This window comes from Chrysochloris asiatica, unplaced genomic scaffold, assembly GCF_000296735.1.
Source record: "Chrysochloris asiatica unplaced genomic scaffold, ChrAsi1.0 scaffold00092, whole genome shotgun sequence".
NCBI lineage: Eukaryota > Metazoa > Chordata > Mammalia > Afrosoricida > Chrysochloridae > Chrysochloris > Chrysochloris asiatica.
In genome coordinates this window covers 7,083,164-7,105,564 of record NW_006408610.1, presented here as the reverse complement: position 1 = coordinate 7,105,564, position 22,401 = coordinate 7,083,164, and the positions used below count along the sequence as shown (strand labels likewise).

General features: G+C 43.2%; 1 protein-coding gene across 1 annotated transcript in view; it reads left to right on the top strand.

Annotated features, from left to right (window-relative positions):
• THSD4 (thrombospondin, type I, domain containing 4) overlaps positions 1-22,401 on the top strand; it is a 284,521-nt gene that overhangs the window by 200,183 nt on the left and 61,937 nt on the right. Inside the window, exons 3-4 of the mRNA XM_006866532.1 lie at positions 16,443-16,618; positions 21,338-21,434. Of these exons, the coding sequence (XP_006866594.1) occupies positions 16,443-16,618; positions 21,338-21,434 (273 nt within the window). The remainder of the gene's footprint in view (positions 1-16,442; positions 16,619-21,337; positions 21,435-22,401) is intronic.

Here is a 22,401-nt window from a genome sequence, read left to right as displayed (position 1 = left end):
CTTCCAAGGAGCATTCTGGTTGTACTGTAGCGGGTAGCATGTGTAAACCAGTGATGGTGAAACATAATGACTACATGTGTAGACATAATGTGAAGAATGTAACTCATGTTACCAAATGGTACATGTAGAAACTGATGAATGGGTTACGTTCCTGAGTTTATTGTCACCAAAATCAACAAACAACAGAATTTTTCCAGGTGGTCACAATGGACAGCCCACTTTGAAAAGCAGTTATCTACAGGGGCACTGGTAGCATCTAGACTCAGCAGCGATGGCACGAGCTACTGGAGATGTCTGGAGCACTTTCTGGAAGTTCTCAGGCCAAAGCTGAATGGCCACTTGAAGCTGATGAATTCAAACTTTCTGTGGATGGTTAGACTGAAGGAGACAAAGCTCACATTCCTCCAGCATCCTGAGAGGCTGAGTCACTGCTCTACAGACAGACTTCATGGGTTATGCACTTCACTGCATTGTATTTCATAGATACTGCATTCTTTTTGGTTTTTGGTTGTTTGGAGGTTTTTTGCAAATTGAAGGTTTGTGGCAACGCTGTGGAATTGGGTGGGTTTATTGGTGCCATTTTTCTCGCAGCGTGTGCTCACGTCATGTCTTTGTGTTGTCCTTTGTAATTTTCACAACATCTCAAGCTTTTTCATCATGCTGTTGCCTATTTAACAAGCTGCACAGTATAGTGTAAACATGACTTTTATATACACTTGGGAACTAAAGAAAAATTATATGACTCACTGTATGGTGACATTCACTTTATTGCAGCGGTCTGGAACCGAACCTATAATATCTCTGAGGTCTGCCTGCAATTCCAAGGAAATGTTTGTTTAAATCAAATGAAATGTTTAAAACAAAGACTAAGTGAAGATGATCCCTCTCCCTAACCTCCCAAGTTTATCATTCCACACTGTTCTCCATGATGACCCCTGAAGAGAATTCTAGAAACCTGAGAACTTCATGAAAATCTCTTAGACTCCATAGAACACAGTTTATAAAAGCACCAATTTAAGGAAATAGGATTGTCACAGATGTGGATTTTGTACTCAGCCTTCTGTAGTTGGAAGTTTGAATGTTTGGGTGAAGAACAGTGGCAAATCTCAAATGGAGGAGAACCAACGTAAGTTACCATGGATCTCCACTATTTATTTATTAGTTGGGAACACGAACAGCATCAGCCAGTGTGTGGTTGGCCCAGTGGCTTAGAAAACAGACTGCTTACTATCTAGGTGCCCGCCATGTGTAAGATGGAAGAGCCACGTCCTCTGGCTCTCCATGGTGCTTCCAAAGGGAAAGAGCCACTCATGTTGTTGTTGTTAAGTGTCATCAAGTCAGTTCTGACTCATAGCAACCCTGTATAGGGTTTCTGAGGAGCGGCTGGTGAGCTTGAATCACCAACCTTACGATTCAAACCAACTTAGCTGTCCAGCAACCCCGGACTCCGTCATTCACATTACTTGCTGTAAGTTCCTGAATTTTGAATTCGCCTGTGGAGTGTTCCGTGAGATTGAACTTACTCCTGGCCTGCACTAGACAGAGCAGGTTTTGAACCCAGGTGTTCTCATCTCCAGTATCTTTCTACACTTTGATGCCACCTCCTGCTAGGTGCCAAAGGACTGACATATAAAGGGCAAAGGGGCATAATCAGTTTGCACACTACTAACTTAAAGGAGTCCTGGTGTGATGCTATGGGTTAATGCACTAGACTGAAAAGTTAGTTTGAACCACAAGGTCCACGGTTCAAGCTCACCAGCTGCTTCTTGGAAATCCTATACAGAATTGCTGTGGGTTGGAACCGACTTGACGGCACTTAACAACAACAACCAAAACACTAATTTAAAGGCTGACACATCAAATCTACCCCGTGGTCCTGTGGAATAAAGACCTGGCTATCTGCTTCAGTAAAGCTCACAGCCAAGCAAACTCTATGAAGCATCATGACTTGGCACCTGGAAAGAAAGTCCTGGTGATCAACTTCTGAAAAATCGGCCACTGAAAACCTGATAGAGCAGAGTTCTACTCTGATACTCATGGGGTTCCTCTGAGTTGGAACTGACGCCAGGCAACTGATGGTGGCAGTGAATACGCTGCTAGAACCTTCTGTGAGGGTCCAGTGGTTGCTGTGTTGAAGCCACTGTGCCCTCAGAAGGTCCTCGGCCACCCTCCCTCCCAGTGTTTCTACCCCCTTCAGCATCTATTGCCTCTTGGAGATCAACGAGATGTAGTATCATCTGCAGAATTCTAGAAGAAGCTTATATTGATATCACGCTTGCATGCCAACCATCTAGCATGGAAGTCTATATGTTGGCAAAGATTTCTATAGGACTTCACATTGCAATATTTCAGAATCTCCTCCCATAATCACCATGACAACCAGAATATCATCACAAAGGACTCAGACTGCTACTATGACCTTTGCTGCCAGTTTGGAAATCAAAGCAAAATTTAGATAACACATTTCTCACCTTCACCTCAGAAAAGCTCATTTCCAGCTTCTGCTGAACTGTAAAAAGATAGTTGGAGTCATCTTCAGTAATGGGTTAGGGATAACTGAGACAGTCTGTTGGAAGGAAAACATTGGTGGTTTAGTGGAGCTGAGCAATTTAGCAGGTCTCTATGAGTTGGCATCAACTCAACCACACACACCACCAACAACTGGCATTTTCAAGGGCTCACAGACTTAGTAGAATGTGAAAGGGAAAAGGAGGGAGACCATCAAGACAGCATTTCAAAGGAGGAGATGAAATGTCTGATGAATGATTAGCTGTGGAGAAGGGAGAAAAGGAGCGTCAAAGATGATTGTAAACACTCGACTCTGAGTAATGGAAGCAATACTTTTTGTAAAAAAAAAAAAAAATTGTAGGAAGGGGAGCGTGATTAGCAGTGAGAAAGATCTTAAACTTAGCTCTAGATGGACAGAGTACAATGGGGGAGGTGGGTTTGTACTGTCCAGTCTAAGTGACTCACGATGACTACATATATTACCAAGAAGAACTGTGTGTCGTGGAAATGTCTTGGCTGTAAACTTTTCTTGGAGTCCTGGTGTAGCGCTGCACATTGATGCACTGGACTTGCTTTAAACCGAAAGGTTAGAGGTTCAAGCTCACCAGCCAATCCTCAGATACCCTATACAAGGTTGCTATGAGTTGGAATCGACTCAACAGCACTTAACAACAACAACTGTTTTTTCTTGCTTCCACTCCTACACTGATATGGTCCCAGTAACATAGCAAAGAACATCCTAATCTTAAATGGGATTACATCCACAGACATAGGGCTTAGGATTTACAACACATGTATTGGGAGAACTCAGTTCATTCCATACATACAGTCTGCCTCTGTCTCCCCTTCAACCTCATGTCCAGGGCTCTTACTCTTACTCCATACCCTTCACTTCACTCCAACCCCAGAACCCCCAAACTCTGCTTGGAAGCAGATCACCAGGCCTTTGCTACTGAGGTACCACTGGGTGGGTTTGACCCACCAACCTTTCAGTTACCATCTGAGCATAGACCATATGCACCACTCAAGGATCTGAAAGAGCTATAGTGAGTCCTCTTAGAGAAATTGGACTTTTAGAGGAATTGAAATCCCATTGAAGGGCAGACATGGTCCTTCCCACCTCATGGGGAAGAGACAATGCAGGAGTGGGAGCAAGAAAAGGTTACAGCCAAGAAAACCTTGGGAAACAAAGTTCTTCATGGTAGCACATGGAGTCACCATGAGTCCGACTGACTGGACAGCACAAACCAGCAACAACCATTATGCTCCCCGTCCATCTAGAGACAGTGCTGCAGAAACAGGAGAGTTGTAAGATGGTTGCAGCAGCTGGTGCTGGGCAGGAGCTGGGAGAGGCATGATGGGCACTGAGGGACTGTTTTTGGTGTGAGTGTAAACGTCATCTCTGCATTTCATGGGTACACAGCTTCCTCCTGTGCAGCCAGTGTTGCCTCTAAAACCAGGTCTCATTGTGTGCCTGTCCTACCAAAAGCTTTTAATGGCTTCCCAGTACCCATCTGTTCAGTTCTTAGTACTACTGTAACAGAAATGCCACAAGTGGGGGGCTTGAATGGACAGAAGTGTATTTGCTCAGAGATCAGGAGGCTGGCTGCTGGCTCTAGGGAAGACTTTCTCTGTCGGCTCTGAGGAAAGTCCTGTCTCAGGTCAGCTTCCTTTCTTCAGTTCAATGGCAATCTTCATATGTGTTTGTCTTCCCCTCCATTTATACCCCCTTCTCCGTTGTTTTTTGAAGCTTTGATGACATAGTTGGTTAAGAATTGGGCTGCTAACCACAAGGTCAGCATTTCAAACCCACCAGCCACTCCAGAGGAGAAAAGTGAGGCTCTCTGCTCCCATAAAGATTTATAGCCTTGGAAACTCTATGAAGCCTTTTTACACTGCCCACTATGAGTCAGAATTGGCTCCAGCGCTGTGTTCTGATCTGCTCTTTTTATATCTCAGAATCTTGGTGTGACACTGTAAGATAAACACTGGACTGGTAACCCCAGGGCTACCAGTGGTGGTTCAGACTCACCAGCCATTCCTTAGCAACCCTATACAGGGTTGCTATGAGTTGGAACCAACTCAACACTTAAAAACAACAACTTTTAAATCTCAAAAGTGATTGTCTTCAGGAGACATCAAGGCAAGCGGTCAGGAGCCCTCAGGGCAAACCCCCCTCCAAGACTAAGACTCAATGGGAATACACTAGCAGACATGCACTCTGATTGTTGACCATGTTCGTCACCCATAAGGGGAAGTGATACCGATAAGGGGAAGTGAGGGAAAAACAGCAGTGAAGCTGCGAGCTAAGCCCTACAATGTTCAATAGATTCTTGTGAACCTGGGTGGAGACCTGGTTGGCCAGCAGTGTGGCAAGACCTGGGGACTCCTGGACCCAGTCAGTGACATAGTCACAGAGGACTAGAGTGGAGAGTGAAGCGTCCAGCTGATAAGAAGAGAGGGCATATGCACAAGAACACCCACACTTGTAGATAATACCCACTTGATTTGGCTTCAGTGACTGGATGATCAGAGCTCAACTAGAAGAAGAAAAAGGGGGAAAAAAAGATTAATCTGATACAATTTGATGAACTTGACCTGCATCTATGGATGCAGTAGATCAAAAGAGGGAACAAATCTTTACAGCGAGGATCATTCCCACACCCTCAATTCACAGAGTAGATAGGGATGGGCAACTTGGACATTGTCTACCCAAATTGGGGTGGGGGTGGAGGGGCTACAAAAAGGCAAGAAGTGACTGGATTACAAGCTTTCTAAAGGGAGCCTAGATCCAGAGGGCATGGAGGAAGGTAGAATCTCCACTGAGTAGTATCCAATCTGTCTGGGTGGGCCTAATTAAAAGAGATGGGGATAGGTCCCTTGTGGTACAATAGTGAATAATTGCTATCAGGACTGACTGTGAGGGTTGGAAATGTAAAGGTGGATGTTTTGTAGCAAAACGAGGGGAGTAGTTGACTTTGCAGTCCAGGAGCAGAGGTCCCTGGAACCATCAAGGGAGAAGAGCTGAGTGCAGGACCCTACCCAGAGAAGCAGTGACTCCAGAGATGGAGGCAGAGACGATGATGTGTAGAGATGGAGTGACTGGGGACTCTTGACCCAGAAAGGGAGAGGGGCTGTGTGCTGATGACTGGGGGGCAGGCTTGCAGGGTATATCCTTTGATTGGTTGATGATGCATGGAGGGGATTGTAACCATGGCAATGAAACAATATACAATAGGATGAATGTAAAGCTAATGTTCTCCCATGTAAACTATCACATATTTCACAATAAACATTTTTTTAAAAGGAAAGTATGGCCCTCAGGACCAGCTGGGGGAAAAAACTGATTGTCTTAAGTGATGAAAACTTCTTAGATATTATCAAACAAATAAAAGCAATGCAATACTGGGCATGGGAACCGAGGACCATAGTCTCAGGGGACTATGGTTTAGTGGCCATGGTCAATTGGTATAACACAGTCCACAAAAACAATGTGCTACATCCTGAGTGGCATCTGGGATCTTAAAAGCTCATGAGCAGCCATCTAAGGTCAACGATTGGTCTCTTCATGTGCAGAAGAAAGAAGAGTGATGAGAACTGAAGATGCTTGGAATCAATTATTCAAAATTACTAGTGGAATGTGTGGACCTCCATCTCCATGACTCTGAGACCAGAGAACTAAATGATGCCTGGCTACCACTTCCAACTGCTCTGAAAGGAATCACATTAGACAGTCCCAGATAGAGTGGCAGAAAATATAGAACAAAACTCAAAATTATTTTAAAAAAGGAAAAACAAAAAGGCAGGGCTTACTGGTCAGACAGAAACTGGAGGAACCTGAGACTGTCGTCCTCAACCACTCTTCAGGTCTAGAAAGGAACTTACCCTCATGGCCCAGTTTTCAGCCAAGCAATAGATAGGTATATAGGGGGAATAGCAGCACTGGTAAGGTATGCTCACCATGGAATGATCAATCAGACAAAATCAAAAGGGCAACATTTACCTAAGGACAAAGTTGAGTAGGGTTGGTAAGATGGTGGTCTATGTAAAGGTTCCTTATGAGCACAGCACAGTCAAGAGTTCTGGAATACTCATTCTTCACAATGTTATCCACAGCTTGTCATGATCCACACAGCTGACAGTCTTTACATAGTCAGTAAAGCACAGGTAAACAATTTTCTGGTATTCTTTGCTTTCAGCCAAGATCTATCTGATGTCAACAATGATAGTTCTAATTCCACATCCTTTTCTGACTCCAGTCTTGAATTTATGGTTGTTGTTGTTGTTGTTAGGTTCCATTGAGTTGGTACCGACCCATAGCAACCTTATGCACAAGCAGAATGAAACATTGCCCAATCCTGGGCCAACCTCACTACTGCTGCCACGCTTGAGACCATGGATGCTGCCACTTGGCCAATCCATCTTTTTGGGGGTCTTCCTTTTTTTCTCTGACCCGCCACCTTACCAAACATGATATCCTTCTCCAGTGACTGGTCCCTCCTGACAATATGTCCAAAGTATGAGAGACCAAATTTGGGACATCTTTGCTGATATCTTTGCAATGTTGTCCATAGCTTTTCATGATCCACACAAGTGAAAGCCTTTGTGTAGTCAGTAAAGCACAAGTAAACATCTTTCTGATATTCTCTGCTTTCAGCCAAGATACATCAGATATCAGCAAAGATGTCCTCTTCTTAATCCAGCTTGAACCTCTGGAAGTTCTCTGTCAATGTATGGTTGTAGCCATTTCTGTATTACCTTTAGCAAAAGGGATATCAAAGAGATTAGCAACTATTTTTAAATTATCTTCAGCAAAATATTACTTGCATGTGATATTAATGATATTGTTCGATGATTTCCACATTCCGTTTGGTCACCTTTCTTTGGAATGGGGACAAATATGAATCTCTACCAATAGGTCAGACAGGTAACTATTTTCCATATTTCTTGCCATTGATGAATAAGTGCCTCCAGTGCTGCATCAGTTTGTTGAAATATTTCCATTTGTATGACATCAGTTTTAGCTTGGTACCATCAGTTTTGATCATATGCTACCTCTTGAAATGGTTGAACAGCGTGGTGGTTACAAATCGGACTGCGAACCGCAAGGTCAGCAGTTCGAAATTACCAGCTGCTCCACGGGAGAAAGATGGGGCATTCTGCTTCCGTAAAGATTTACAGCCTTGGAAACCCTGTAGAGGGTCGCTATGAGTCAGAACTGACTCCATGGCACACAGCCACCACCACCATGCTGGAGTGCAAGTTTAAGAGTCTCTTCTGACACCAATTTTGGTCTTTTCTTTCTTTCCTGTCTTTTTAATGAACTTTTGCTTCCTGTATGATGTTCTTGATGTCATCCCACAGCTCTTCTGGTCTTCAGTCATTAGTGTCTAATGGATCAAATCTGTTCTTGAGATGGTCTCTCAATTTAGGTGGGATATGTTCAAGGTCATATTTTGGCTCCCGTGGAAATATTTCATCCATCATTATTTTGGTGGAAAAATACTTCATACATACAAACTTGCTTTATAGTTAGTAAGTATTCAAAGGAAGTTTGGGGTCAAAGTAAATCAGATATTATAATATTTTAAAGAATGAACATTAGCCATGCTTTGCTTGATTCAACAATGAAATGAGAACAAAGTTCTGTCATTTCCTATTCAAACCCTTCACTACCTGTGATCATATAGTGCCAACGAGAAAGAAAACCTTCTTTCTCTGATCATTCTCTGATTTTCGGTCCAAATACATTACATCATGTTTTAGAAATCACACAGATTTTACTCCCTTCAAAGTCAAAATGCCAACGTTAATCTAAGCTGAAAAATCCCTCTGTGTGTTGAGTATGTACGTTTGTTTAACAGGAACCATTATTTGGCATTTTATCAGACTGGACCTTGATTTACCTAAGAAGAAACGTCTGCATGTATTTTTAAAAAACAGAATTATTATGCATGTTTGCATATGCTTACCATTTTGATCAGGAGGAAAGCAGGAGATTCTTGAGACTGGAATTCTTAACCCAGAATATCCAGATGTAATCAGGACCTTAAGAAATTTCCAAAAATATCTTATCTACACTCCAAGATAGAGCAGAACAATAGAATTTCCAAAAATCTCTTATCAGAATACCTAGAGCAGAACAATAGATTTGTTTATCCTATTCATCAAGCAGTTATTGAGTGCCTACCAAGAAATCAAATGATGTATTGCATTGGGCAAATCTCCTGCAAAAGATTTCTTTAAAGTGTTCAAAAGCAAAGATGCCACTTTGAAGACTAACGTACACTTCACCCAAGCCATATTTTTAATTGCCTCTTAACATGTGAAAGCTGTACGCTAAATAAGGAAGGTCAAAAAAGAACTGATGTCTTTGAAGGATGGTGTTGGTGAAGGATGTTGAATATAGCATGGACTGCCAGAAGATATTGAATATACTATAGACTTCCAGAAGAATACACTGTGTACTGCCAGAAAAATGGGCCGATCTCTTAGAAGAAGTACAACCAGAATGCTCCTTGGAAGCTTACTTTGGTCACATACTTTGGACATCTTATCAGGAGGGACCAGTCCCTGGAGATTGACATCATACTTGGTAAAGTAGAGGGTCAATAGAAAAGTGAAGACCCTCCCAGGATGGATTGACCCAGAACTACAACAATTGGCTCAAATAATTGTGAGGATGTGAGGGTTGGAAAAGTAAAGGAAGACATTTTGTAGCAAAAGGAGGGGAGTGGTTGACTTTGCAGTCCAGGAGTGGAGGTCCCTGGGAGAAGAGCAGAGTGCGGGACCCTACCCAGAGAAGCAGTGATGCCAGAGATATAGGCAGAGACGATGACATGGAGAGATGGAGCGGCTGGGAACTCTAGCACCGAAGCAGGAGAGGGGCTGTGTGCTGACAATAGAGGGGCAGGCTTACAGAGTATACCCTTTGGTTGTTTGATGATGCGTGGAGAGGTTGGTAACCGTGGCAATGAAATGATATATGATAGGATGAATGTAAAGCTAATGTTTTCCCATGTAAACTATCACATAATTCACAATAAAAAAATTTAATTAAATTAAAAAAAAACGGATGACACAGGACTTGGCATAAGGGTCACTATGAGTTATAATCAACTCAATGCACCTAACAACAACAACAAACAAGAAACAAGTACTGGAGGTAAATAAGCAGGCATGTGAACAAATAATTATGGTACAGGGAGATACTTTAATAATGGAAACCAACCCTGACGCCTATTTCTATTTGTATGATGCTTTTTCCCATCATCAGAAACGCTGGACTCTAAACCATCATCACATTCGGATCTCAAAATTTGCTCTGAGCCACTTTTGGCCTTTGATAGTTTTGTAGCGCATCACAGTGACAGGCATTGTTGTGTGGTCTGAGCACAATGTTTCCCTTTAGCATGGTCATAAGTACCAGCAGACATGCAAAGTATATTAAGGAGTTCTGGGGCTTTGCCCGTATCACACAGGTTTGATTCGCTCCAAGTCAATTTTACCTGTGTGTGAGCTTGAAGCTTTTGCAGCTAAGTGATGACTCTGGAAGCAGGAATCGGTGACACCAATTTCTGTGTCCTTTGGAAATTCTGTTTTCTAATCAACTGTTTCCACCTCTAGCTGTGTATTGGTATCATTTGAGAGCTTCTAAAAACCGAATGTCCAGGCTATATGTACTCAGGCCAAGTAAATACAACAACTCTGGAGACAGGGGAACCAGGCATGAGTATTGGGGAGAAAGGAGAGGATATATGGGATTAAAAAAAATACAACTTTTTATTATAAAATAATTAGAAGTTCATAAAGTATTGCAAAAATGGAAACAATATAGAGAGCATCCATCTTCCCTTTATGCAGAGTCACCTATTAACATGTTACTTCACTTGTCTCATTTCCTTCTTTCTCCCTCTCTCTAGGTCTTGGGTTCTATATGTTGTTGTTGTTGTTATTATGTGCCGTGGAGTCAGTTCTGACTCATAGCGACCCTGTACAGGGTTTCTGAGGCTGTAAATCTTTACGGGAGCAAAAAGCCTCATCTTTCTCCCGCGGAACAGCTGGTAGTTTCGAACTGCTGACCCTGAGGTTCGCAGCCCGATTCGTATCCACTGCACTACCAGAGCTCCTTTGGGTTCTATATAGTTGCTGTCAAGTCAATGCTGACTCACAACAACCCCATATGACAGAGAATCCCCACAGAATTTTCTAGGCTGTAATCATTTGAGAACAGTTTGCCAGGTCTTTTTCCCATGGAGCCACTGAGTGAATTTGAACCTCCAGTCTTTTAGTTAGCAGCCAAATGCTTAACCATTGTGCCACTATGGGTCCTTACCTATACCTATATTAAATAAAAAACAAAACTTGCCATCAAATTGGTTCCTTTCATAATGACTCTACAGAATAGAGGAGAACTGCCCCCATAGCGTTTCCAATCTTTTTGAGGATTACAACATAATCTTTATGTAATCTTTATGAGGAGTCCTGATGTAGCGGTGTGGGTTAATGCACTGGACTGGAAGGTCAGCTTGAACTGCAAGGTCAGCAGTTCAAGCTCAGCATCCGCTCCTTAGAAACTCTAGATAGGGTTGATATGAGTCAGAACTGACTCAATGGCACTTAACAACAAATCTTTATGAAAGCAGACTGGCACATCATTCTTCCTTAGAGTGGCTTGTGGGTTCAAACAATCAACTGTTCAGTTAGCAGCAGAATGCTTAACCTCTGTACCACCAGAGCTCATCCTATGTTGTTAGGTGCCATTGGGTTGGTCCAACTCACAGTATCACTATACACAGCATAACAACATCCTGTGCCGTGTGTGTGTGTGTGTGTGTGTGTGTGTGTGTTGCTGTGATGTTGGAAGCTATACCAGTTGCATTTTAAATACCAGCAGGGTCACCCATGGTGGACAGTTTCCAGACTAAGACAGATGAGGAAGAAAGAGAGGCGGGTCACTTCTGAATGGTTAGCACTAAAAACCTGATAAACAGCAGCAGAGCATTGTCATACCTGTATCTAGATCATCTTCCCCTGAGCCAGTTGCAGACAAGTTTCATATGCCATGGCCTTTTATCCCTGAATTCTTCCATTTCAGTGGGTATTTTCTAAGTTGTTGTTGTTGTTAAGTGCCATCGAGTCAGTTCCAACCCATAGCGACCCTGTATAGGGCTTCCTAGAGCAACTGGTGAGCTTGAACCACCAGTCTTGCAGTTCAAACCAACTTTGCAGTCCAGCACATTGACCCACAACGCCACAGCAGGACTCCATTCCCTAAGTACAGGACAGTAAATGTTCATACACATCCATTAGTCCAATACTTTTATCTAATTTACTGTCCATATTCCATTTTTGTTTTTATTTGATACAATAGTAACTTTTTATTTGATCCAATAATATAGTTTAGATAATCTTTCTAGGGTCAGAAATTGAATATAGTTGACGTTTTCCTTTCTTTCCCTTTAGTTTGAATTGTTTTCACAGCATTTCTTTGTCTTTTTTTGATATTGACATTTTCAAAGAACACAATCCTCAACCATTTAAAAAAAGTAGGGTGTTCCTCATTCCAAATACTACGAAGGTGGTCTTTGTCCTTCTCTAGGTATAACCTCCAGAGGTACACAATGCCCCTCTTTTCTTACTGGTGATGTTAACTTTGATTATCTGGTGAGAGTGTTGCCCAATTTCCCTACTGAGTAAATTACTCTATCTCCTTCTCCCTTCAACTAATACGTAGCCTGGGGCAGGGGGTGGAGATTGGAGGGCACAGTTGTTAAAGCACTTGGTTGCTAACTAGAAGGTTGTCAGTTCAAACCCACCAGTCACTCTCAGAAAGATGTGGCAGTCTGCTTCCATGAAGATTTACAGTCTTGGGAATCCTATAGGGCAGTTCCACTCTGTCCTGTAGGGTCTCTGTGCATTGGAATCACCTTGATGGCAGTGGGTTTAGTTGATTTGAGGGTCTTCAAGACCATAAGAATATATTGTTCATTATCAAATTTCCCGCTAGGTTTTGCATCCATTCATGATTCTTGTCTGATCCCATGTTTACCATCATTGTTGCAGAATGATGTTATTTCGACTCCCTTGTAAACTCTTATAAGCAAGATCTCTCCTTTCACCCTCATTTATTTATCTCCTTATTAGTAGTATGAAGTCATGAGTTTTCATTTTTCAATGGTTTCTCTTCCATTTGTGGACTTAGGTTGTTGCTCACTACAGAGCATAGCTCTCCTTTGATATATATGGAGTCTCCATAAGCTGGAATCAACTTGCCAGCAATTTATTTAAAAAAAAAAAGATTTCAGGAGTTCTTAGAAGCTAGTGGCAGACAATCAGACAATAACACCAGGAAGGAACACCCTCCTTAAAACAATCAACCATGAGAGATCAAAAGGGCAGCATCTGCTCAGGGATAAAGCTCAGAAGGCAGAGATGATGGACAGGGAAAAGGACCGATATAAAAGGCAACCACAGGGAGGACGTGGAAGAGTGCTGTTGCATTGTGGGGATTGCAGTTAATGTCATGAAACAATAAATTGTTGGATTAAACAATCAATTTGCTCTATAAACTTTCACTAAAACCACAATAAAAAGATTTGTAAAAGAATAACAGGTAGTTCAATAAAAATGACATGCAATATACATTTCATACTGAAAATGAAGCTGTCATCATGGAATTTACATTTTCATTTTTGACTAATCCCCACCTAAAATCTGGCATTTCTTTCCATTATGAATGTAGGTAATACACCATAATTAGCAATGCTGTAACTGTCACCAACAGAAATCACATATATATTCATATGACACTGAACCTGATGTTTTTATTTTGATGTTATATTTTGAAATACTGTTTAAAAACTCATCGCTCTTTTGAAATGACAAATGATTAGACCTTCCACTAGATCTTCTATGTTACTGCTGCTGCAGGCTGTCATATCAGTTCCATTTCATAGAGATGCAGTACAGGGTTTTCCAAGGCTGTAAATCATCGCGGAAGTAGAAAGCCTTAGCTTTCTCCTGCAGAGAGACTGGTGGATCTACCTTCTGACCTTGAAGTTAGCAATAATCAGCAAGAAGTTAGCTTCTTGTTGTTGTTGTTGTTGTTATGTGCCGTGGAGTCAGTTCCAACTCACAGCGATCCTGTATAGGGTTTCCAAGGCTGTAAATCTTTATGGGAGCAGAAAGCCTCATCTTTCTCCCATGGAACAGCTGGTCGTTTCGAACTGCTGACCCTGAGGTTCGCAGCCCAATTCGTAACCACTACACTACCAGTTGCTAATCTAAAAATTGGCAGTTCTAACCCACTCAGAGGCTCCATGGAAGAAAGGCCTATGGAACTTTAGTGAAGGTTGTTGTTGTTGTTGTTGTATGAAAACCCAGTGGAACAGCTCTATTCTGTAACACATGGAGGCATCATGAGTCACAGTTGGCTCAGCAGCAACTAGTTTGTGGATTTGGGTTTATTTTGTTTTCTTCCAAACAAGACCTGATGGTAGCCTGGCCTTGGATTATGGCGGTGGATGTGGAGGGAATAAAATAAGATTGAATGATGATTGGTAACGGGAATACAGAAGGGGAAGATGTCTACAGTGTTTCTGATTATATGAATGGTGGCACCATTTAGTAAGCACTTAGATAGAAAAGTCTGGGATAGAGGACAAGTCTGGGCTGGAAACATAAAGTTGGAACTCACTGGCATTTATTAGTTGAAGATAAAGATACATGGATAAAATTGCCCGTGAAAAAAATACAGTACCTGAAGCAAGTCTACTATGAATCCTCAAGGAACTCTAACATTAAATGTCTGAGTAGAGAGACAGAGAAGAAAACAGAGACAGAATAGAAGGAAAGGAAGCCAAATGTGGTGCCCCAGAAGGCAGTAGAAGACGTTTCAAAGAGGATGGAGTGATCAGTAGAACCAAATGCTGCTGAGATGTATAGTAAGAGAACACATAGAAAATGCCCACTGGATGTAGCAACATGGTGGTCTTGGTGACATTAATGAGAACTGTTTCAGTGACATGATGGGGACAGGAGCCAGGTTGGAGATGGCTAAGGAATGAGTAGGAAGTAAGGAAAGGTAGACATTGTATGAGCATTTTCAAGAAGTGTGGTTTTTGAGAGAACAGCCAAGGTTTTAGGTGGTCATACATGTTCTTCCTGATCTCCGCCCTTGATCCTTTACCATTCAATGAGCTTAACTGATTTTATAACTCTGTATTCAGAGTTGCACAGCTGTGGCCTTCCAGTAGCCATGACAACCAGTCAGGCAGGCAGGACCATCTGCAGGAGGCGGCTGCCATGAGACTGGGAGCTCTTTCTCCCTTTCCTGCAGTTTTTGCCTCAACAGGCCCGGTCTCAAAATAGACCCATTGTAGAAACACTCCTGAAAGAAGATTTCAGGAACAAGGGGAAAGAGTTCTAGTATTTTAGCAACGCCTATTAAAAACTTTAAGGATGAATAGAATTTGGGATTTGAAAACTAACACAGAATAAACCATGAGTGGATCATTGTTGAAGCATATTCATGGAGGTTCATCATACTATTCTCATTACTTTTGTTGATGTATAAATTTCCATAGCGAATTATAAAATGATGAATTTTGGAATTCGATAAAGTGAAGGTCTAAACGCCTATGGTATCACAGGCTCTCTATGCTACATGGCACTGTTAGCAGGCTGTCTTCTGAACAGATCAGCCATGGGCTTGTGGGTTTCAAGGAGCCAGTGTTTAATGGCCAAATGTCTACTGTGATACTTCCTTTTCTTCTCCTGTTAATCCTTCCACCTTTTCTTCTCTTACCATCTTCCTGAACTTGTTCCCTCATGCCACTGAGCCACCCCTGAAAAATGGGGATTATCACATTTGCTTGGCAAAGTTGTTGTGAGAATTAATTTTCATGATGTATGTTGAACCAAATGCCCACAGGAGTCAGGAAGGTGATATAAACGAAGTTGTCCAGATCAAAGAAAATCATATGGCCCTCTTAGCTTATCTCTTGCTTTCCCACTTCTCATGGAGATACAACTAAAGGAAATTATGAGAAAAATTCTATCCTATTAAAAAAAAAGTAGGGAGCACAGTAGCTCTGTACAACAAGTACTGAACTGCAAACCACAAGGTTGGTGGTTCAAACCCATCAGCTGCTCCTCAGGAGAAAAATAAGCCTTTTTGCCCCCCGCAAAGATGTTCAAGGTCGCTATGAGTTGGAGCCAACTCAACGGTACTTAACAACAGCCTAAGAAAATTAGTAATGCAAGGATGATACTTAATGGTAACAGAGACGTAGCCTCACAGTTGGAGAGAAATAGGGAGTGGTAGGGATTGGAGCAAACTGGAGCATTCAGGACCCATCTAAAGGGCCAATGCTTCTCAGGTCCTGCTGATTGCTGCTATGAGGAAATTTGGAGGCAATGTTAACATGTCTTCCTGTTACAAGAGGAGCTAGAACTCTAAAATTATATGAGAAATCTCTCAATTCTTAAATTTGGACTCAATTACTTAAAAAAAAAAAAAAAAAAAAACACCACAGACCAAACTAAGCTCTTCTTTGGGCCAAAATCAGCTCATGGGTTGCCAATATGCCACCTCTCACCTAGATAATGGTACGTAATAAGAGTTACCTTTCGCCACTCCTCACACTGCCCACCTCATTCTCCCCTCCTTTCCTGTTTTCTGCATCTTTCTCTCCTAGCCATGCCCACCTTTCAGTTCTTGCCGAATCTACGTAGTGGAAAAGCTCGAAGTGGGTTGAAGATGTGATTACACACGAGGGAATGTAATGCAGCTGCCTAACCCCCAGTGCCCGGAGCAGAGTGGGCAGCAAAGAAAAACTGATGAATGACTAAGCCAGCATCTGGGGGAGTCCGTTCAGATTCTCATACATGTTTTAGACTTACCCAAGGCACTGTCTCATTTTTCTCAACAGCCTTACGAAGTCGTTCTGGTCGCTCCATCATCAACGGGAACTGGGCAATTGACCGACCCGGAAAATACGAGGGCGGAGGAACCATGTTCACCTACAAACGTCCAAATGAGATCTCTAGCACTGCAGGGGAGTCGTTTTTGGCAGAAGGTCCCACTAATGAGATCTTGGATGTCTATGTGAGTTGGAATCCTTCTGGACTGTTGTCTGGATTTTGTATCTTATTTTTAAAGACCATTCTTAGAACAAATAAGCCACAAACCAATGCCTGTGCTCAGAAAATCATATGAGAGGTGCCTGCTTATGGAGCCCCTGAAATGCTTGGCATTGTTCTTTGCCATTTACCTCTGAAAATACCTAGCTCACAAACCTTAAACTCTACCAGATGCTTATTACCGTTGTTTATTGACCCAGTAAAACCAATTTTATTTGTTGAGCCAAATCAGAGGCAAAACATATCCTTTATTTCATAGGGATTGGATCTCCTCCAGGTACTTTCCTCCTAATGCTAATTTGGCATATTTTCTTTTTATGGCAAAAGAAGGCAAACGCCTAAAGCAAGACAAGACCGCTCACAGTCCCCAGTCCTCTTCAAACTCTATTAAAGCCAGTAAAGAAACTGAGTACTCCAAAGGACTCCAGATGACTCAACAAAGCTGGGAGTAACAATACAGAGGTTTACTGGAAGCTCCCGGCTCCTCAGAAAATACAACTTTGATTTATTTTACAAGAAGCTCAAATATTAAGTTACCCGAGAGCTTTAAATGCTCCTTCTTTTTAAAATAAACCACTAGCATCCAATCTTCTTAAAGAATCAGGAAATAAAAGGTGACGAGAAATAAAAAGTTCAAAATAACTTTTTGATGAAAAGAAGGAGCTTGCCTATAAATATACATACAGTTGCTGTCCCCAAAGCCATGCTAATCCACGATATTTGCTGTGTCAGACTTTTATAAATATTATTAATTACACTGTCGTTACTTTTCCAACTATACAGTTACTTGCTCATTCCTCTTGGGCTTAGCGGCTCGTGGACTAGAAATTATAAAGGAAGCCTTGTTATAGTTCATTTTCAGATATTTTTTTAAGACGGTCCATTGGTTATTTGACTCTGGGTAAATTCCTAATGGCATCAGGTAAAAACTCGGGTTGTTAAAGGTACACTGTGGGTGGTCTAGGAAATGGTGGCCAACAATAATTTCATAAATATGAGAAGGTTTGCATTGCCAAGTGCTCACGCAGAAGAGGCAAGGGGAAGGGAGGAAGGGTTTCTAGCCTTGGACACACAGAGTGGCAGATTGTGTGGAAAGAGAATGAGGGAATGAGGGGGAGGCAGTGGGAACCTGAGATCACGCCACTGTGTATCCCTGGGATGCTTTGCTAACCACCAACTGTCCTCCACACCAACAGTTTGGTATTGACTCCCGAGATGTAAGCTGCCTAGCGGGTCTCGTGTCAGCCTGCCTTTGGGTAATTTGTAGGATGCTGACCCCACTTCACAAGTCCAAGACTATGGCATGAATGGGAAGAATAGACCCCACCCATGCAACAGTGACTCAAAGACTCTTGTAGCTGGAGAGAACCTAAGAGATGAGCTGTTATTCTAACTTGCTCCAGTCAAGAGTGGTGGAGTTTAGAGACTTGGTCCGTAGAGTTTTCAATGGCTACCAGGAGGGAGAAAAAGCATCAGAGCCACGATAGCATCTCCTGGCCTGGTTCACAATTACACTCCAGATTCCCATTCTACTGCTCCACCTTACTTCCCACCAAAAAGTCATGGCTTCAAAGATGTTTGGGCTGCAAGCCACTAGACCAGCTGCTGTTAAGTCAACCCTGACTCATAACAACCCCACATGTGTGAGAGTAGAACTTTGCTCCATAGGGTTTTGAATGGATGATTTCTTTGAAGTAGATTTTGAGGTCTTTATTCTATGGCACCTAAGAGGACTTGAACCTCCGACCAAGCTCATTAACTGTTAGCAACCATCTGCACCACCCATATCACAGACAATGTTGTTGTTGTTATTGAGTGCTCTCGAGACAGTTACAACTTACAGCAACCCTGTATAGGATTTCCAAAGACTGTAAATCTTTGTGGGAACAGAAAGCCTCATATTTTCCCTGAGGAGTGGCTAGTGGGCTCAAACCACCAACTTTGTGATTTACAGTCCAGTGTTTTTCCTACAGCGCCACATGTTGTTATTATGGTTGCGTGCCGTTCATTGAGTAGGTTCCGACTCATAGCGATCCTGTATAGGGTTTCCGAGGAGCAGCTGTTGAGCTTGAACTGCCAACCTCAAAGTTCAAACCAACCTTGCAGTCCAGTGTATTGTTGTTACGTACCATGGAGTCCGTTCCAACTCATAGTGACCCAGCACAGGGTTTCCGAGGCTCTAAATCTTTACGGGAGCAGAAAGCCTCATATTTCTTCCGCGGAACTGCCGACCTTGAGGTTAGCAGCCCAATTCATAACCACTGCGTTACCAGAGCAACGCCATATAGGAAGGAGTTATTCTGCTGGACCAAGCTGATGTTGCTTTTTTTTGCTTTGGTTTTGGTCTCAGATAGTATTCAGCAACTTTCACAGTCCTAAGCAACTTCTTAAGGAGCTCTGGTAGCGTAGTGGTTACGAATCGGGCTGCTAATCTCAAGGTCAGCAGTTCGAAACTGCCAGCTGTTCCACGGGAGAAAGATGAGGCTTTCTGCTCCCGTAAAGATTTACAGCCTCGGAAACCCTGTACAGGGTCGCTATGAGTCAGAACTGACTCCACGGCACATCACAACAACAAACAACTTCTTGCCTACTGTCTGCTTTCATCGTTGATTCCTGAGAGGATCTGGTCCAGGGGCGTTTCCTCCCCTTACATCTGTTTCCCTGGCTTCACCTCTGGGGGTCTGAGAGTTTCCATGGATGAGAACAAAGGAGGATCCCAGAGGGCTGACCAGGGAAAGAGCTGAGGGAAGATCTTCCTGAACCAGTATCACAATCAAATGGAGGACTTTGAAGGAACTGAAAGGAGTCCGGGCGTAGTGCTGTAGGATAAGCACTGGACTACAAGGTTGGTTTGAATCGCAAGGTCAGCAGTTCATCTGCGGCGGGTGGACGCTCCGGCGTTCCAGTCGTTGGCACCCGAGCTGCCAGCCCAGCTGCCAGACCCCCCGCGAATCAACACGTCACCACGTCACCCTGCTGCAACACTGTGGAGCTGCCCCAGTGGCATGCCATTTCCAGGACCAACGACGTCTGTGAGCTGTGTATCAACCAGACCACGGGGGGGGGGGGGGGGGATCACACCCAGCTCGGTGGGCCGGCCGCCCTGCAGCTTTTTTGAGATGGCGGCAGCTCTGGATTCCTTCTACCTCAAGGAGCAGACCTTCTATCATGTGGCATCAGACAGCATCGAGTGCAGCAATTTTTTAAGTGCCTACAACCCCTTCAGCTACTACTCTGCATGTTGCAGGACCATCAGCAGGGGCGTGACGGGCTTCATTGATTCTGCACAAGAGGTCTTTGAAAGGCCAGCCATCGCATTCTCCTCCCTCGAGAAGAAATGAGAGGCTGACTCCCGGAGCTCCGTTCCTCACATTGAGGAGACCCGGTTCCTCTTCCCCGAAGTGGTGGACGTGGGTAGCACACTCTTCACGGGTCTAAGCTGCAGAACCTACAAGACCCTAAATATCTACCTTCTGGATTCCAATTTATTTTGGTAATATGCAGAGCGGCTGGGGGCGCCAAGCGTCACTCGCGCCAAAGAATTTGCTGCCATTGTGGACGTGAAATAAGAGGCTCACTATATCTTGGACCCAAACAAGCTCTTATGAAGTGCACCCTAGAGTCTTTTATTCAGAACTTCAGCATTCTCTACAGTCCCTTGACAAGGCATCTGATTGGCAGTGACTTGGCCCAGTTCCCTTCTCAGCATTTAATCACTGAAGTGACAACCGATACCTTTTGGGAAGTAGTCCTCCAAAAACAGGCCGTGTTGCTGCTTTACTATGCACAGTGGTGTGGCTTCTGTCCGTCCCTCAAGTCACATCTTTATCCAGCTAGCTCGTCTCCTGCCAGCAGACACCTTCACAGTGGCAAGGATCAACGTAGCTCAGAACAATCTCCCTTGGGAATTTATGGTTGACCGTCTTCCTACTGTCTTATTTGTGGCCACCAGCCACTCCTCGGGAACCCTATAAAGGGTCACTATGAGTCAGAACAGTTTCGATGGCACTTAAGAACAACAAAGGATGCCTGGTTGGTTCTGCCAAGTGGGACTGTTCCTTTGCATGAATACATCGTACCACCTTGTGTTCAAATAGCTTCTTCGGTGGCATAGACATGTTTATGTTGTCTGTTTTGAGAGCCCTGCGCACAATCTGAGCACTAAACCTCACCTAGAATGGTTGGGAACCAACAGAAAGGTTTTGCTTCCATTGCTCCCGTCTCCCTATTTTGAATTTACAAAATCTTGACTTTAAGTTTCATCTTCTTCTAATTCTCTCAAAGGTTGAGTACTTGATTTTTCAAAAGCAAATCATGCTTTTGTTCAATTTGATACAGGTTCGCTACTCTTACTATATGTGAATCAACTCACTCATTTACATATATATATTTGAAAACAGGTGACTATTGAGTCAGTGTCTACTCATGGCATCGCTAGGAGCATCAGAGTAGAACTATGCTCCGTAGGGTTTTTAGTGACGGATTTTTGGGAAATAAATCACCTCCACATGCACCTCTGTGTGGACCCAAGTTACCAGCCTTTCCATGAGCAGCCAAGTGTATTAACTGTTCACACCACCCAGGGACCACTCATGGACAGTGCTGTTCAGACCATGAAGCTAAGACAGCAGGAAAAAGGATCGTGGTGAGCTTCGTGCCCTGACGTTGACCCTTGTCTCCACAGATGATACACCAGCAGCCTAACCCCGGAGTTCACTACGAGTATGTCGTCATGAGGACCAATGCCATCAGCCCCCAGGTGCCACCTCACACAAGACCAGGTAAGAGCCCTTGTCTAACTCCCAAACATTCTATGCCATTTCCTTTTCTCTGTGTGTATCTACCCCCTGTCTCTCAGTCAAAAGAAAACCCAGAGGCACACATTTCACAGCTGTGGATCTGAGCCTTCTCTGATGACAATGTTTCATTCTCCTGATTTGAACATGAAGTAAACAGCCTGGGTCTGTCTTTACGGTTCAACATTTTGAAATCATCTTGTACTAGTCTTCTATTAAGGACTCTTGATGTGGTGCTGTAGGATCAGTGCACGTTGACAGTTCAAACCCACTAGCTGCACCTTGGCAATTCTTTACTGGGTAGCTATGAGTCAGAATCAACTCGACGACACTTAACAACAACAAGTCTCCTATTAAGAGTCCTGGTGGTGCAATGGTTAAGTGCTTGGCTATGAACTGAAAGGTTGGAGGTTGGAACCCACCCAGCTTTGAGGGACAAAGATCTGACCATCTGTTCTTGGAAAGATCACAGCTTAGAGAACCCTACAGAGCAGGTCAACTCAGTCACATGGTTTGAGTAAGGATCAACTTAACAGCACCCAACAACAACAACAATCAGTGCCTCTCGCTGCTGTAACAAACTGCCTCAGCTTAGTGACCAACACCCATTTATTCTAATTCCAGAGGTCAGAGTGCAATGGGTTTCACTAGACTAACATTAAGGTGTTGGCAGGACTGCACTTCCTCTGAAGCTCTTAAGGCGAATCCAGTCTTGTCTTTTCCAGCTTCTAGATGCTAGCATAGTGGTTATGAGCTGGGCTGCTAACCTCAAGGTCAGCAGTTCGAAACCACCAGCCATTCTGCAGGAGAAAGATAAGGCTTTCCACTCTTGTAAAGACTTACAGATATAATAGCGAATAATTGTTATCAGGACTAGTTGTAAGGGCTGGAAATGTAAAGGTTGACCTTTTGGAGCAAAGGAAGGGGAGTGATTGACCCTGTAGTCTAGGAG